The 14,874-nt window shown below is 40.3% G+C and overlaps 1 protein-coding gene across 4 annotated transcripts in view; it reads left to right on the forward strand.

Annotated features, from left to right (window-relative positions):
• Nucleotides 1–601: 601 nt before the first annotated feature.
• Nucleotides 602–14,874, forward strand: part of LOC111867712 (dymeclin) — a 48,887-nt gene continuing 34,614 nt past the window's right edge. The window contains exons 1-7 of one of the 4 annotated variants that reach the window (XM_023857783.2): nucleotides 602–681; nucleotides 1,128–1,297; nucleotides 6,438–6,584; nucleotides 8,923–9,053; nucleotides 10,030–10,114; nucleotides 13,568–13,672; nucleotides 14,138–14,277. In XM_023857783.2, the coding sequence (XP_023713551.1) occupies nucleotides 1,158–1,297; nucleotides 6,438–6,584; nucleotides 8,923–9,053; nucleotides 10,030–10,114; nucleotides 13,568–13,672; nucleotides 14,138–14,277 (748 nt within the window). In that variant the 5' untranslated portion in view covers nucleotides 602–681; nucleotides 1,128–1,157. The other 3 variants (XM_023857782.1, XM_023857781.2, XM_023857786.2) reach the window with 3 other exon arrangements.

Here is a 14,874-nt window from a genome sequence, read left to right on the forward strand (position 1 = left end):
TCATACCGCTCGGCTACTAAACAGGGCATACAGTGTAACTATACTAACACTCTGGTGACGGAAAAATAATGGTAAAAGAAAGGATTAGAACCAATGGGCTCAATCAGCTATAAATACACAGAAAACGTCTCATTATCAGCAGCAATATTTCAATCAAACGGATAAAACAAGTGAATATGAATTCTACTGCACTGTAAAAAAAAAGTCATCTTCCTTTGAAAACAATTAATTCTGCAGTTAATTATAAGTACCAGGGACGAACATTCAATGCAACAACGTACATTTTGGTTAAACAAGAATGTGTACTTAGACCTGATGCACTTACGACTGATAACAATTCAGAGCTGTTAAGCAGCTTAACGCTTAACACATATTACTTACACTGTTTAAATGTACAACAATCCAAAATTCTGTTCTAGAGACAGCAACGCTAATAACCCTACTACTAACCTGCTAGTAAAAGTAGCAGCCGGTACTTCTGTGACCGGTAACAGACGTAGTAACCGGTTAACCTGTAATAACACTAACGACTAACGACCCTAACGACGCTAACAACCTGACAACTAACAACGTTAGCAACGTTAGCAACCACCAATGGACTGTTTTCAAATCGTTTCAAATTCAGATACATTTCTCAGTTCCGTTGTAGATGGCAGTAGTTCTTATCACGGAGTTTAAGAGGTATAAAAAAATATCAACCCTTAATTTGAAGTTAGGAATAATTTAATCAGCCAATTTTGAAATATTTATAGCCGTCATTCCTTATAACACAAGGTGGGCAGTTCAAACTAAAAGTTCTGCTTAGTATCGTTGTAAATAAACCGAATGCATTAAATATTAATGAACTGAAAATCCAGTTACTTTATCTGCATGAACGCAGTTTATCGCACATCTTTTAGTTACAACAAAAAGCGATGTGGGCGTAGGTTTGGGAGTCTGGTCTGCAAATGTAGTTATTGATTGACGATTAGTGTTTATTTAATTACCATTTAAGTTGATTTGTGGGAGAAAGAGGAGCGAAGGTCATTTGAAAATTTTCTTTGTAATACATAGCCACGTTTCTAAATAGTTTCGGGCAAATGTCACGTTGAGAGGTTATGTGTTCGATATATGTATTTCATTTTTAGGTGCATGTCGCGTTGAATGGTAACGAAAGAATGGGAACTTCTTCAAGTCGACATGGGGACCTTGCTTCCAACGAATACCTCGAAAAATTTGCCAAGAAAGAGCATATGTCGCCGAATGAACCGTTTTGGAATAGGTTTTTATCATTTTCTTTCACACCTCCAGCGACCAGGTACAGATATGAACTCTTATATTCACTTATGTAGCAGTGTCATGACTTACTTTCGTGTAGGTTAACATGTATTATTAAACTTATAATATCAGTTTATAATATTGTGGTTGATTATGATTTTCCATTTCTTGTTAAGAAGTATGATTTGCATCTGTTATTTTAACTGAAAAGTACTTTAAAATTACATTTTATAGAATGTCAGTAACTCAATCCAGGAGTCACGAAACTGTTACTAGTTGAATAATTCTCTTATATGGTAAATCAAGTTCGTTTTATGGGTTTGTCAAGTAAGAAATATAGGATGTCATTTAAAAAAGTGCTAGTGACCTTAATATCTCATTAACAAAAATATTATAAACAAACTGTGAACTGTAAAGTGTGTCCACTTCGAAACCGAACAACTTTTATTCTAAACATTTATTTATCTGATGGTAGAATGGGTTCTTCATTCATGCCCTGAGTCATGTGTGCATGTCCGAAACCTTGAGATTTTGGTTTTCATTGATCACTGCAGTAGAGTCAATAAATTTCTGCTCTAGCCTCAGCGTCCTACTGCAAGTGTGGGGGAGGAGGGGAGTGAAATGAGAACCTCGATTATAGCCATTGGAGCAGTCATCATTGCTCCAGTAATACCCAAGCAGGCCATCCTTTGCAATTTGATAAGTTCAGCTCTTATTTGATCCTAGGCCACCACACAGTGGCAGAATAGGTAACTATGGGTCTTGACCACAATGTGTGTCCTGTATATCTCCTTTGGTCTCAGGCCCCATGTTCACCCAGACATGCTTCTGCAGGTCCAAAAGGCTCTATAGGCCTTGTTGGTTATGTTTTCCAGCTTCTTTTTCCATGTCACCCCTTTGTCAAAGGTGGGTCTAAGGTACTTAACCTCACTGGACAACTGGATAGTTTCGAAGAGGTTTGGTTCATTGAGTCCTATAATGTCCTTGTTCCTAGTGGAAAAGTATTATTGTCATAAAGTTAATAGAAAGTCCGTCGAGTGTAACAATTTGTAGGTCACTTTTTTATTATTATTTCTGCCTTACATGTTTCGGTTTGACACAACCATCATTAGAGGCACTTGCTATAATTATGGAAACACTGTCGCTGTTTTTGATGTTCACAATTATGTTTGTCGTGCGGACGTTGCTACGATATGTTGACGTGTAAAAGCACAAAACATGCTAAGATAGTTGAGTACACTCTCAAGTTCTCACTTTTCATCCTAACCTATTTTAAGTTAAAATGCTAAAATGTTAAAATATTTGGCATAAAATGCTGAACTCCTCCTTGTTAATTCATCCCGAAGATGGGAGACGTCAGCTTGAGGTTGTGGCTTATGGTTTGATATGTTCCTGTGTGCTGTGTGCTGTGTACTGCACAACTGCACACAGCAACTTTGTGATTGGTAGTGTAACGGACCAAAATGAAACAATTCAAAATATTATTGTCATCTTATTTGGGTTGATGAACAAATTTGTCCTGTCACGTCACTGTTGGACTGTGCCTAGGGCTGTTTGTAAGACCTCAGACACAGTTCATCCACAACCAGGCTCCACAAAAGAGGCAAAGCATGCCACCCTGCAGTTATCCACTAGTCATGGACGCCATCAAGTTTTTCCTGACACAGTGGTTATTATATTCCTGTTTTCCAGTATTGTACAGATCCACCTACAAGTAGTGGGTTCCATACCATGCCTTCGAGCAGCTTGTGAAGTTCCATCAGAAGCTCCCTATCTATCAAGAAATGCTCTGAGGGCTAATTCCTTGTAGTCAGTTGCACTTTCTATGTGTGTTGCCACATTGTGAAATGCAGTTCCGGTGGTGGTAAGCATGTTGGTTTTGATGCAGAACATACTCCTTCAACACACTGCCCCTAACATGTCTATCCACCAACTTCTCCGTCATCTTCAAAAGGAAAAACAACAGGATGAGGGGACAATAAGCCTTAGCCTCAATATAATCAGACTTCCTAGGCTTTGATATGAATGTTGCTCTAACCTGTCTGCAAGCCATATGGATATATCCACATGCCAGGCAGGCTCTAAATATGTGGCACAGGTATGGGAGTAGATGATCCATCCCCTGCTGCAAAAGTGCTGGTACAGTTTCATCTCTTCCCACTCATTTAAAGGGTTTAAAGGAATGTAATGCCTTCCAATTTCAGATTGCTGCATTGCATTCCTGGCGAGGTTCCAGTCTCCCCTGTTCATTCTTCTTTTGCATATGTCCAGGTTCTGCTGTCCCCACTCAGCATTTGAATCATCAGTCACCACTCATTCACAAAAGTGAACTCTGGATAGATCTTTCAGAGTCTCCCTTTCAGTCTGAGTGCACTGCCCATCAGGGAGATTAATAATGCTAACCTTGTTAGTTTCCTGTTTTGCCATGATCTTCATGAGTCAGGCAATGCCTCACACAACAGTGATCTCCTGGCAATACCTGCTCCATGAAGACCTTATGGCTTTCCTAATTTCTTTGTTGTAACAGGTAAGGGCTTCCTTGTAGGGGTCCAAATGACGTCCTTTGAACTGTATTAAATATCCTTGTTTTGACTATGAGCCCACTCAGCTATTTATTCCATCAAGGTACTTTTTCTTGGTGAGTGAGTGGTCCTGGCTGGATAGTTATTCTGATAGGATAAGATGATGCAACTCTAGTTGTAGCTATGTTACCTCTTTGAAAGCATATATATCTGTGGTCTGACCAAGATGGCTGGTCAGATTGATGCCAGTTACATACCAGTTTTCCTATTTTATTGGTCCCTTGTTTCAAGTCAAGAACGTCCTTCCTACTGCAAACTACAAAGGTAGGTTTGTTACCTTGATTATGAATATTCATGTTCAAACTCACCAGATATTCCATGAAGCTTCCTCCTTTGGGATTGGTGTCAGTCTTCCACTTTAATATGTGGTGTGCATGGGCATCACACCCAATGATGAGTTGCTTTTTCCTACTGAAGTAGTCAGTGATGTCCTACAGTTGCTTAGTTGGCGGTAGTTTGTCTGAATCATATGGAATGTATGCTGAGGTGATAATGAGCTCCTCAGAACTCCCTCCACATCTGTACACCATCCTCACTGTTGTTGCATCCCTAGAACAGAGCTCCAACAAAGGTAGAGCATTAATGTGATTCCTGCCATAAATATAGGACCTTGCAGTACCATCGGGTGCAGCAGAAAAAATTGTTCCACCTGAGAGGGTTAAGACTCATATTTCACCCCTAAGAGTCCAAGGTTCTCGAATAAGTGCCACATCTGTCATTCCCTTAGCGAGCTGCTGGCTTAGAACTGTTGTATCTGTTTTGCTGTGGTGTAAGTTAATATCCATATTGATGTTAGGTTTTCCCCCCATATGCCTCCTTACCCATTTTGTTGGGAAGAGGGTCTTTTTCTGTCCCCTCCTACCCTTCTCCTTCCTCAGAAGACCAGGTTCTCTTTGAAGGAGGCTCTGAATCTACTGGAGCAGGGTTGTAGTTGCAGGTATTTCCCCCACAGCCCTTGTTGCCCTCCTCCTTTCGGCAGTCTTAGTTCTGGAGGGGGTGAACGTAACAGACCATTCCTCCATGAAGACAGATCCTGAGGATGCTGGGCTCACTGCAGGGCTTGGGCCCTTCTTCAGTTTCTCTCACTACTTTAACAGTCCTCTTAGTGAGTCCTGTGAAAATCTTATTCCAGACCTTGATGGCTTTAAGGGAGTCCCAGTCCATAAAAAGGAAAAGCCTGTGACTTTTTGGCTCAGGTTGCCTATCCAGCACCCTCCAGTGCCCATATGAAGCCCAGGGGTAAGGTACTTAATTCACTTCAGCAGCTCAGTAGGACTCTCGGCAACTTTGTCCTTCCTCCTGAGTGTCACATTGGCAGGCTTGGGGAGGTTCCTGACATTTGTAGCCTTCAGCCTGGCTCCTGAACCCAGCCTAATATTGTCAGTGGCCCTAATGAGCCTCTGTCCAGATTGTTGGTCAGCGCACGCATACACGAGAGCTCCCTCCAGCCTGAAGGACCTCAGATGTGGCAGTTCTCCTTTTGGAGTTCCACGAAACACCCTTCCCAATTCTTCATGTAAATGATCTTGATCATCTTCTGATAGCTCATCTTCAGGATAGTTTTCCTTGGTGGTATCAATCTTGATATTGGTTGAACGTTCTTATATGTCCCTTGGCCTTTCTGGAGGTCTGACCCTTTCCACAGGGGTACTACCATTAGACCATGGCCTCTTAGGGGTTCCGGCCAGGGTTTCACCATCTTAGACATGCCTACATTCCTTGGTCACTGGGTGCCCCCAGATCCTGCCTGGCTTGACTGCTTTTTTCAGCTCTTGCCTAGTGCTTCCAGACATTTTTGTCCACAATAGGTGGAGCCTGCCTACTCCTCAGACCTCCTTCTGCAGGTATGCTAGAACTGCTAGTCCCCTGCAGTGGTGTGTCAGAACTGCTGACTCACAAGATAAGGGTTCTTGATGTTAACCCAGGCAGATTTCTGACTACTGGTTTGTCCTTGCCCTAGGCTTATACCTCAAAAGTGGGTTCACTGGTTGCTCCAGTGCCCCTTGATGGTGCATCAGGGCTCTCAGCCCACTACTGAATAATTTCTTATAGAGAACCCCTTGAAAGGGAGTGTCTCTTTCTTTTAGAGATTTCTTTTTCGTTATATCCATTTTTGATCCAATGAGTAAAGTGTATCTAAAATGTCACCACCCACAGTGCCGGATGTGGGTGGTTGCCATGAATACAACAGGGTGCTGTCTGATTCCCCGAAGGGACCATTATCATAAATTCCACTTCAGTGCCACACAGCCCTCAGCACGATGCCTCACACCTTGGAGGGGTAGGGCTAGGGATAGAGGTAGACTATATCATGTCATGAATAAAATGGATTCTTAACATCAAGGATGAGAAAACATTATCACCACTAGGGGTAGGGCTATCCTATAGCCATGGCCGTACAAGTAGGAGTAGTATCTAATATTACATTTTTTTTAAGAGAGTGAAAGTGAATTTGATCATGAGGTTTAATGTGAGTTTCTTAGTGACACAGTGAAAGTTTTGTAGTTTTCAGTTGAATAAGTGAGATCAGAATCCAATTTTCTGTTCACAAGGTGAACTGGCATGTGTGTTCAACTCAGTTTGTGTTACTGTTGACAGTTTGGAACATCATGCACTAGATGAAAGGATTGATGCGACTTGTCAGCAGTTACTTGCAAACAATCTGCATTCTGGTAATTTTGGCTCACTGCTTCATGTTTTCTTTAGTCGAGCCTCGGAGCTGCTTGCCTCAGCACAGACTGACAAGTAAGACTTAGCATTCTGCATGGGAACGCAAAATTGTAATGTTGTATTTTAGCATCCTGTTGCACTGATTTTCATCCATGATATGTATGTAATGGCCATCTTGTAGTGCACTCAATTTCATATGTCACTTCTTACTACATGTTTCAGCAACATAGTGCCATCTTCAGGTTCGTTATTTACCCTTAGCTATTACATTATTTGCCATCTTGTGTCTTTCATAAAATTATTTAGAAAGTACATTATTCGTCAACTATAATAAAATTTGTATATACTAAAACTTGTTAAGATTATTCATCTATATGTCTTAATTCAAACTCGCATATAGTATGGTTTGTCCACATGGGAGTCGTTTCTGTGTGTACTGTGTCTGTGATGTGTCCTGTTTTGGCTGCGAGCTGCATTTTGTAACAGTCCAAGACACTATTAATTCTACTTACAACTATCACTGATCTTTCAACAGCAGCAGTCCACTGATTGTACAAAATTTGTACTGCTTTTTGCAATAGAGGCTGAATTGAGCTGGTACTGTTACGAAATATGTGTGAGTTATGCATTCATGTATGGACAAAAATGCCATTTTAATTATTTGGTTGTGAGACCTCACTGTGTATATGCTCACATTTTTATAATCTTTGGTAGCAACAGCATTTGTAATTTTGTGATATAGTTGCACTTATACCAGTCAACATATCTTTATGCTGATGACTGAAATTGATACTGCAACTCAGATATTCTTTGGCTATGAAGAAAATAAGGAAAGAACTGTATCTTTATGTCAGTATATGTGCTGCCTCTAATGAGGATAATGCAGAAAAGTTATTTTTTTTTCAGAGACATGATAGAAATATGAAATTTTAGAAGTGTATTTGGGATTACTGAGTTTCTGAAATTTTCCTATCATTCATTTTTCTGAAATAATTCAGCGTTTCAGAAACTGCATCTATTTCCATCTTCGGGTGAAAGGATAGGTAGGTACCTACTCAGTTGGCATCTGTAAGAAGAAGTCATAATCACGCGGTCCACCTAGGTTCATCTGTGGGCAGAAACAGACCAATTTTCTGAAATGCTGTTGTGTTCTTCTAGAATACCAGTGTGGGAACATCCCACATATGTACACGCTGTTTCGCCGGTCTAACAGACAACACTCACTCCTAAGTCAAAATCACATTGCCACACATTATGCTCATATTTATACAGCACTCGATGTCCAAACCACCTCTAGGTCATCACATGTGCTAACCAATCACATTGCTGGCAGCACTCGTATTTATCAGCACTCTCTGTCCAGCCCACATTTAGATCATAACGTGCGCTAGCCAATCAGCACTAACAATCGCAACTGCAAGTTTCGCTCCGCCCATCAAGCATGGTATAAAAGGCAGAGTCCAAAACTTGCAATCACCAGTGATCACATTCAGTTCAGAGCGAACAGTCATCGGAGTCATCAGCTCTTCACTGCGACCAGGCAACTGACGTAGTTGCTGCAAGTCTCTAGCGACCACGCCCTGCGACCAGGCAACTAACGCAGCTGTCGAAACTCCAGCAACCACAGTAGGCAGCTGTTTCTACCAGTGCATGCAAGGTGCAACAAACGGCCCTTTTCAGGGCCCACAAACTTTTCGAAGTGGTTGTCTATTGTAGTATTGACAAACCCACACCAGAAAAGAATAAAGTTTGCAAACACAGTAGTCCAAAGTCAGAAACGTTTACAGTTGACTGTACAATTTTATGTTGAATAATTCTGGAAATGATGAGTTCTGATAGGTTAGTTCTTATAGTGACTGGCCATGGGCTGGATGGCCAGGGTTAAAATTCTGGCAGGGACAAGATTTTCTGTACTCCATAGCACATAGACTGGATTGGGGCCTACCCAACCTCCTATCCATTCAGTACCAGGGGCTCTTTCATGGGGCGTAAAGCAGCTGGGCATGAAACTTACTGCTCGCCTCCACCTTGTGCCAAGACCATGAATGGTGGAGTTATACGTCCACTCCCTGATATCTCTTCATGGCATAATGCTTAATTAATTAAGCACAGGGACAACTTTACTTTAACTTACCATAGTTTTGGAAATGCTTCCACCTAAGTATGTAACATATTAGCTAACCTGAAGTTTCTGATAAATTTAATTTAAAAATTATGGTTTCAGTAGATTAACTTGTGTACCGAATGTTAAGATCACTCTACTGCTTTGAGTTATTTGTGGTGCATGTGCACAGAGAATGACAACAGTTTTCTTGGCCATTTTTCCTCATAGGAAACAGGCCCACAGATTAGAATTTAAAATGTTCTGCTTGGCTTCCGGTTTCAAAACAGCAGTTACACTTTCTTGTTTCAGTAATATGTTCAGTTGGCAGGCTTACAATGCGCTATTCATACTTCGCTGTGTCACCAAGTTCTTCGTGGAGAATTTGAAAGAAGAGGATTTGGTGCGGCAGTTCGAGGCTCGCCCACTTCAGCAGGCCGATGGTAAGCTAGTAATAGCATTGATGTCCTCCTCCTCTTATTATTATTATTGATTACTTTTTTCTCCATGTTCTACTGAATTTTTTGTTTTGTGGAGGTAAAGGTAAAGATGAACCTATGCTTAATTAATTAATCATCACATCATGAATATGTATGGGAGTGTGGAGCACCATTGTTCTTGACCTTGGCACTAAATGGAGGTGAGTGGTCATCATGCGCTGGCTGCTTTACCCCCAGGGAATCAGCCCTCGGTACCCAATGGATAGGCTGAGTGAGCCCCAGAGTCAGTCTGGTCACTCTGGAGTAGAGAAAGTTCTCTCACCTCTATCAGGAATTGAACCCCAGCCATCCATCCCGTAGCACATCACTGTAGTGATTGAGCTATCCCCTCACAATATACATAATATACATTATACTCCCCATTATCTCTGCATTGATTATCTGGCTTTCACTTCAGTTTTTTAAGATCATTTACAGACTTGCAAGTAATAAGTTTGTGAAGTCCATTAGTGTGCATGAAACAATTTGAGAACTGGTGAGCAGATTTCTATGAAATTTGGTGCTGAAAAGTTTTGCAAAGAATTGTCAGGCCATTTAGGTTGGACAGTTTTAATAACTGTACATGAAAATATTCTTCCATTTCTACATGTGTTTCAAGTGAAACTTGCAATAGGTTTACTGGAGTGAAAACTGCTCAAATAAAAGCCATAGAGAAAAATGAAATGCATTTTAAGTTTGGTACATTTTTCTATAAGTCTTGCTGTTTTCAAGGTAATTAAACAAAGAGGAGAGTATGCATATATTTCTATATTCAATAATCAGCACGATCTCTTGATCACACAAATTTAAGATGGATGAATCTCCAGACTTATGAAATAAAATACAAGTATTCACATTTGAGGCAAAGTTCATTTGATCTGAAAATTTGTATGTGGCTTCAGTACACAGAGATGCCTTGTAACAGAAAGTACTGTTGTAGGTAAACATCGAGAAGATGAAAATGTGAACCGGCTGGAAGTGTTCCTGGACTCCCTTATAGAGATAGTAGTCGATGTGCCTGTCAAGTGAGTTCAGCATAGATATTTTATGAATTTAATTTACCCTAGCAATGTGGCTCAGTTTATATCATTTCTTATGTGTAAGCAGAGCAGCAAAAACCACACCTTTCATAAGTAAGACAGTTTTATTGGGATTGTATGTGTACATTGTATCGTATGTGAGCAGGGACACAAATATATAAGGTGTAAACTTGGTGTAGTTATTTTTACCCCTGTTTGCTCTCAGGAGGTCCAAGGTCAGAATCGCAACCCAGATATCAGCTGTCATGTCTGAGATTCCTTTCTGTGTGATACAGATACAAAAAACTGGGATAACTAATAATATTGCCATGTGTTAGTGGCTGGACATGGGGTCAGTTTTGGTAATTAGATTTACTGAGGACTCATAACTAGAAGTTATTATAATACTGTTGATAATCTACACACTTAAAAAACCACTGCTGCAAACACTAAGTCTTCTCAGTCTGCTGTATCTTCACTAGTTGTTGCTTCATAGCGTCTTCACTGGATGATGGCTGACTTGCAGTTAAGTGTCAGATGCAACTTGGCATCATAGCCATCACTGTCTGTTTTCTGGCTATCTCTCTGTGACTTCTCCCTACAGCCCTTGCTGTGTAGTCTCGGGATGGACCTCAGAAGACCAATTCTAACAGCTCTTCTGTTGTCAGTGTGTCTGTTGCCACGGTTGCAGATTTATGAAGTCAGTACCACACAATGGATACCTTCTCTTTGCCCAATCATGTCACAGTACTTTTAACCTTTAACGGCCGAATGTTATAATTATTCGCATCAAGTAGCACCCCGAGCTGGCCGAATGTTATAATTTTTAGGGACAAGCCACGTGCTTCCTTTGTGAGTGCTGGCAGTTTGACCTTGGGTTTGAAACCCAAACAAACTCATGAACGTTCATGTCAGATGTTTATTTGTTAGCTCTGAACAATGAAATCGTTTATCAGGGTACTGGTTTCGAAACTATTTACGTTTAGATATGACTGTTTATGACCTGGTGAGCCAATAGAGGTCAGCTTTGTTTTGAGAAGTTAGAGGAGGAAATATTCGTAAGCACTTTCATAGCAGTGCTGCCAGAGCTTTCAAGGAAGTGTGGCTCATTCAGGGATTGGTTTGCAGTGTTGAATTCTCAGTTAGGACGTCAGTGGCGGATTTACTATATTTTGTTAAAAGTTAGGAAGTCAGTGTCAGACTCCTGTATTTCTTTTATATCATTTTTATTGTGTATCTCGGAAGTGGTATAAATACACTGAGCCAGTGTTACTTTGTGCGTAAAGACATCTTCGTCACTGTGACTTTCGGTATCAGTGGCGGACTGGCACTTTTCGACTGCTATTGCAATTACTTTGCATCACAATTTTGCGAGTATTCTTCCACCTACTAGACATGTCTGTTCTCAATGAATATCTGTTACACAAGTCATGTGATGGAAAAATGACGCACAAAAATTTCCGCGAAATTTTGGTGCGTGATTTGATTCTTCAATCACATGAGGCGAATATCACGGTCAGTGGTGTTTTTCGAGGGAGGCCAAGTTCATCTGGGGCCCAACTGAGTCGACTGGAGGTGAAACATTCAAAACACTGACCAGCTAAAGGGAAACAAAGACGTTTGTTCTATAAACAAGAAAAGCGGGAGCACGCTTTACCGCTGTAGAGTGTGATGTCGCGCTGTGTGATGGACTGCTTCGAGAGTGGGACACGCGCGTCAGAGTGAAACTGTGAAGCGATGCAGTCCAACCCGTGTACAGTCCGAACCAAATATTATTGTATATAGTGTCGTCATATTTACATCGCCACCACGATTCAAGGTTGAAGAAAAACAACATGTAAGTCCTTTGGAATTTCATAACGTATATAATAATGATTATATTTTGCACTTCATGACAAAATACTCACAGTTGATTTTCATTTGTAAAACTTGCCCTTTTGTATATATGTAGAAAATTTTATTGTCTTTCAGGTTCTTTTTAGTTCATATTCCGATGTTGCATAGAACGGAAAATATGCATTTTTTTCTGAAAGTTTGCAATGTTAAAGACTTAGGGCCATTTAAATTCCGGCCGTAGGGAGCTGCAGGCAATTTAAAAGTCCGTACGTTAAAGGTTAAACACAGAATGCAAAACAGTGACAGATGTAGTCAAAATTAATTAAAATAAATTGTTAAATTCAGATCACACCTGCATATGCAGTGATGAAATAGCAGGATATGTAGCTGGCAGTAGGGTAGCACATCCACATGCCAGCAATGTAGAGGGATGGCTCATTATGTGGTTACTGTTCCCATCTTATTTTAGATTGTGCGATGTGTTACGTTTAATTAAGACAATTGGATTGTAGCCATCGAGGTGAATCAATGACCCCTTAATGCCTCTTTGAGTGGACCAAACAAGTAATAGTCAAAAGGGACGAGATCGGGAATATACGCAGGATGAGCTATTATGTATGACGTGTGTTTCCAGAAGAATCTGGAGCCTTGTGAGCCCCCCCCCCCAAAAGTGTAAGTATTGGTGTTCCTGTTGATGGTTGACTTTTGAACTTTTCCTTGCTGTGAAAATGTGGATGTTTCTATGCCATACTCTGCTGTTTATCCTATGGCTCACAATGATGGATTCATGTTTCATCACTAGTGATGGTTCTGTCTGAGAAGGATCACGTTCATTACCATAGCAATCCAAATGTTGTTGGCAGATGTCCAAGCATCTTTGTTTATGCAGCATTGTGAGTCATTTTGGGACCCATCTTGCACAGACTATGAAACCCAAGTCTGTTGTGGGTTTTTTTGTAGGCAGAGTCATGACTGATTTGCAGATTATTTGCCTCTTCATCAATAGTCACTGATCTGTCTAACAGCACTATGTCACATGTATGCTCAGTGTTGTCCTCATTTGTGGCCATGGATTGGCGTCTGGCTCCTTCCTCATGTGTAACACTTGTGCTGCCATTTTTTTAATTTTTCAGTCCATTCATAGACACTTCATTGTGGCAAAAAACAGTTCCCGTATTGTGCTGAAAGTCTTTAATGGGTTGTGGCCCCCAGTACACCTTCCAGCTACAAAAACCTGAATGTTGCTCTTCTTTGGTGCAAACAGAAAGCGGAGCAGCTATGATTAACAGCAACACAGCGATGATGGAACTGTCAGATGTGCACAGAAATAACAAGACAGAAACCATGCATAGCGATGCTGTGCAAAGTGACAGTGCTGCCAGCAGAAACACAAATACAACTGCATTGCAGATAATTATTGACTTCATAGTTGGTCCATAAAAAATGTGTTACCATTTTTCACTTTGTTATCACATACTTTAGAAAATCAGATTGAAATAAATGAAAATAAGAAACTGGCATTTTTGTGGCATTATATTAAAAAATAATTGGCTGAAGGGATTTGTGCATCTGTTTCTTTTCTTTTCTGTTGATTAACGCCAAAGTTATCGTGTTCTGATGCAGAGACTTCACATACCCATTACATTTAGAAGCTGTCAACTGCCTGCTAGTGCTGCTGTCTGTACAGATGTTCTCACAACGACCCGCTTCAAAGTCCTGTATTTACAGGTAAACTATTTAATCTCATCAAAGGATTATGTGATAAAATTGCATTCTGTACTGATATTTCTATATTTTAATTGAAAGCAGAAGTGAAATGTGCTATTTCATTTTAGAACATTTTATTGCCACGCAAGCGACTTCTGCCAAATCTTTCTTCACGATTTTTACACTGATTTTAAAATGTAACAAGTCCTGTTCTACCTATCTGTGCTCACCAATGCCTTTTGAACATTTTTGAACATTTGACTGATGTTGTTGATGCTAACATGATATTGTAGGTCACCCTGAACCATTAATTCCTTTCTGCAATAGTGTAGCTATGTTGGCACATCAGTTGTTCAGTTATGAACCTGTTGTCATAGGTGCCACAGTAGACCAGTAATAATTAATTACTTTGAGTCTCACCATTGGGTTCAGCAGGCTTTGTCTAATGACACTTTTACTTAACATTGGATTCTTCCTGTGTTGCAGGAGTCTTATGCAAGGTCGCTACTCGATACATGCTCCATTACTTGTCAAGACACTACTTCAGCACTTTATCAGTCAAGACAAGGCACCTCCAGGCCTATACAGAAGTACTGGAGGGGGCAGTATAGTGATCGGTTTGGCTTGTATGTCTATATTAAGACAGGCTTTTTGTAGTGTATACATATATGTTGGCAAGAAAGAAAGAGTCCAGTCTCTCTGTGTGTACGTGCATGTGTGTGTGGTTGGGGGGGGGGGGGGNAGATATATGCACTCATTTATAATTTGAGAGTAGCGAGTTCTCCCTACTCCAGACTTTACATAACTTATCAGAAATATAATTCTGTCAAGAGAAATGCTAATGCATTTTGGCATTCCTGCTTAAGGATATGTGAAGAGACTGTCTGCATAGTCTTTCTGTATTGTAAGAATGACATTTTTTTTTATTTTTAATTTCTCAGAATTACTGCTTTGATGAGAATATTGTTGGAACATTGAAATTTCCTTAAGTATCTTGATTTGAGTTCATATGCTTCTGAAAGTAAAATTAATATCTTAACCCTTTGACGTGGTCATTTAAATTCCGCGGCCGCGGCTCCTGCGGTAATATATTCAGCCGGCCATTTAAATTTTGCTCGAAAATTATTTATTCATCATTGTTCTTAAATTCTATGAGATAGGAACATGAAACTTTCACTAAAATGATCTTAAATGGTGGTTTTATAACCTTACCTTATAATATG

The sequence above is a fragment of the Cryptotermes secundus genome, unplaced genomic scaffold (assembly GCF_002891405.2).
Source record: "Cryptotermes secundus unplaced genomic scaffold, Csec_1.0 scaffold1388, whole genome shotgun sequence".
Lineage (NCBI taxonomy): Eukaryota > Metazoa > Arthropoda > Insecta > Blattodea > Kalotermitidae > Cryptotermes > Cryptotermes secundus.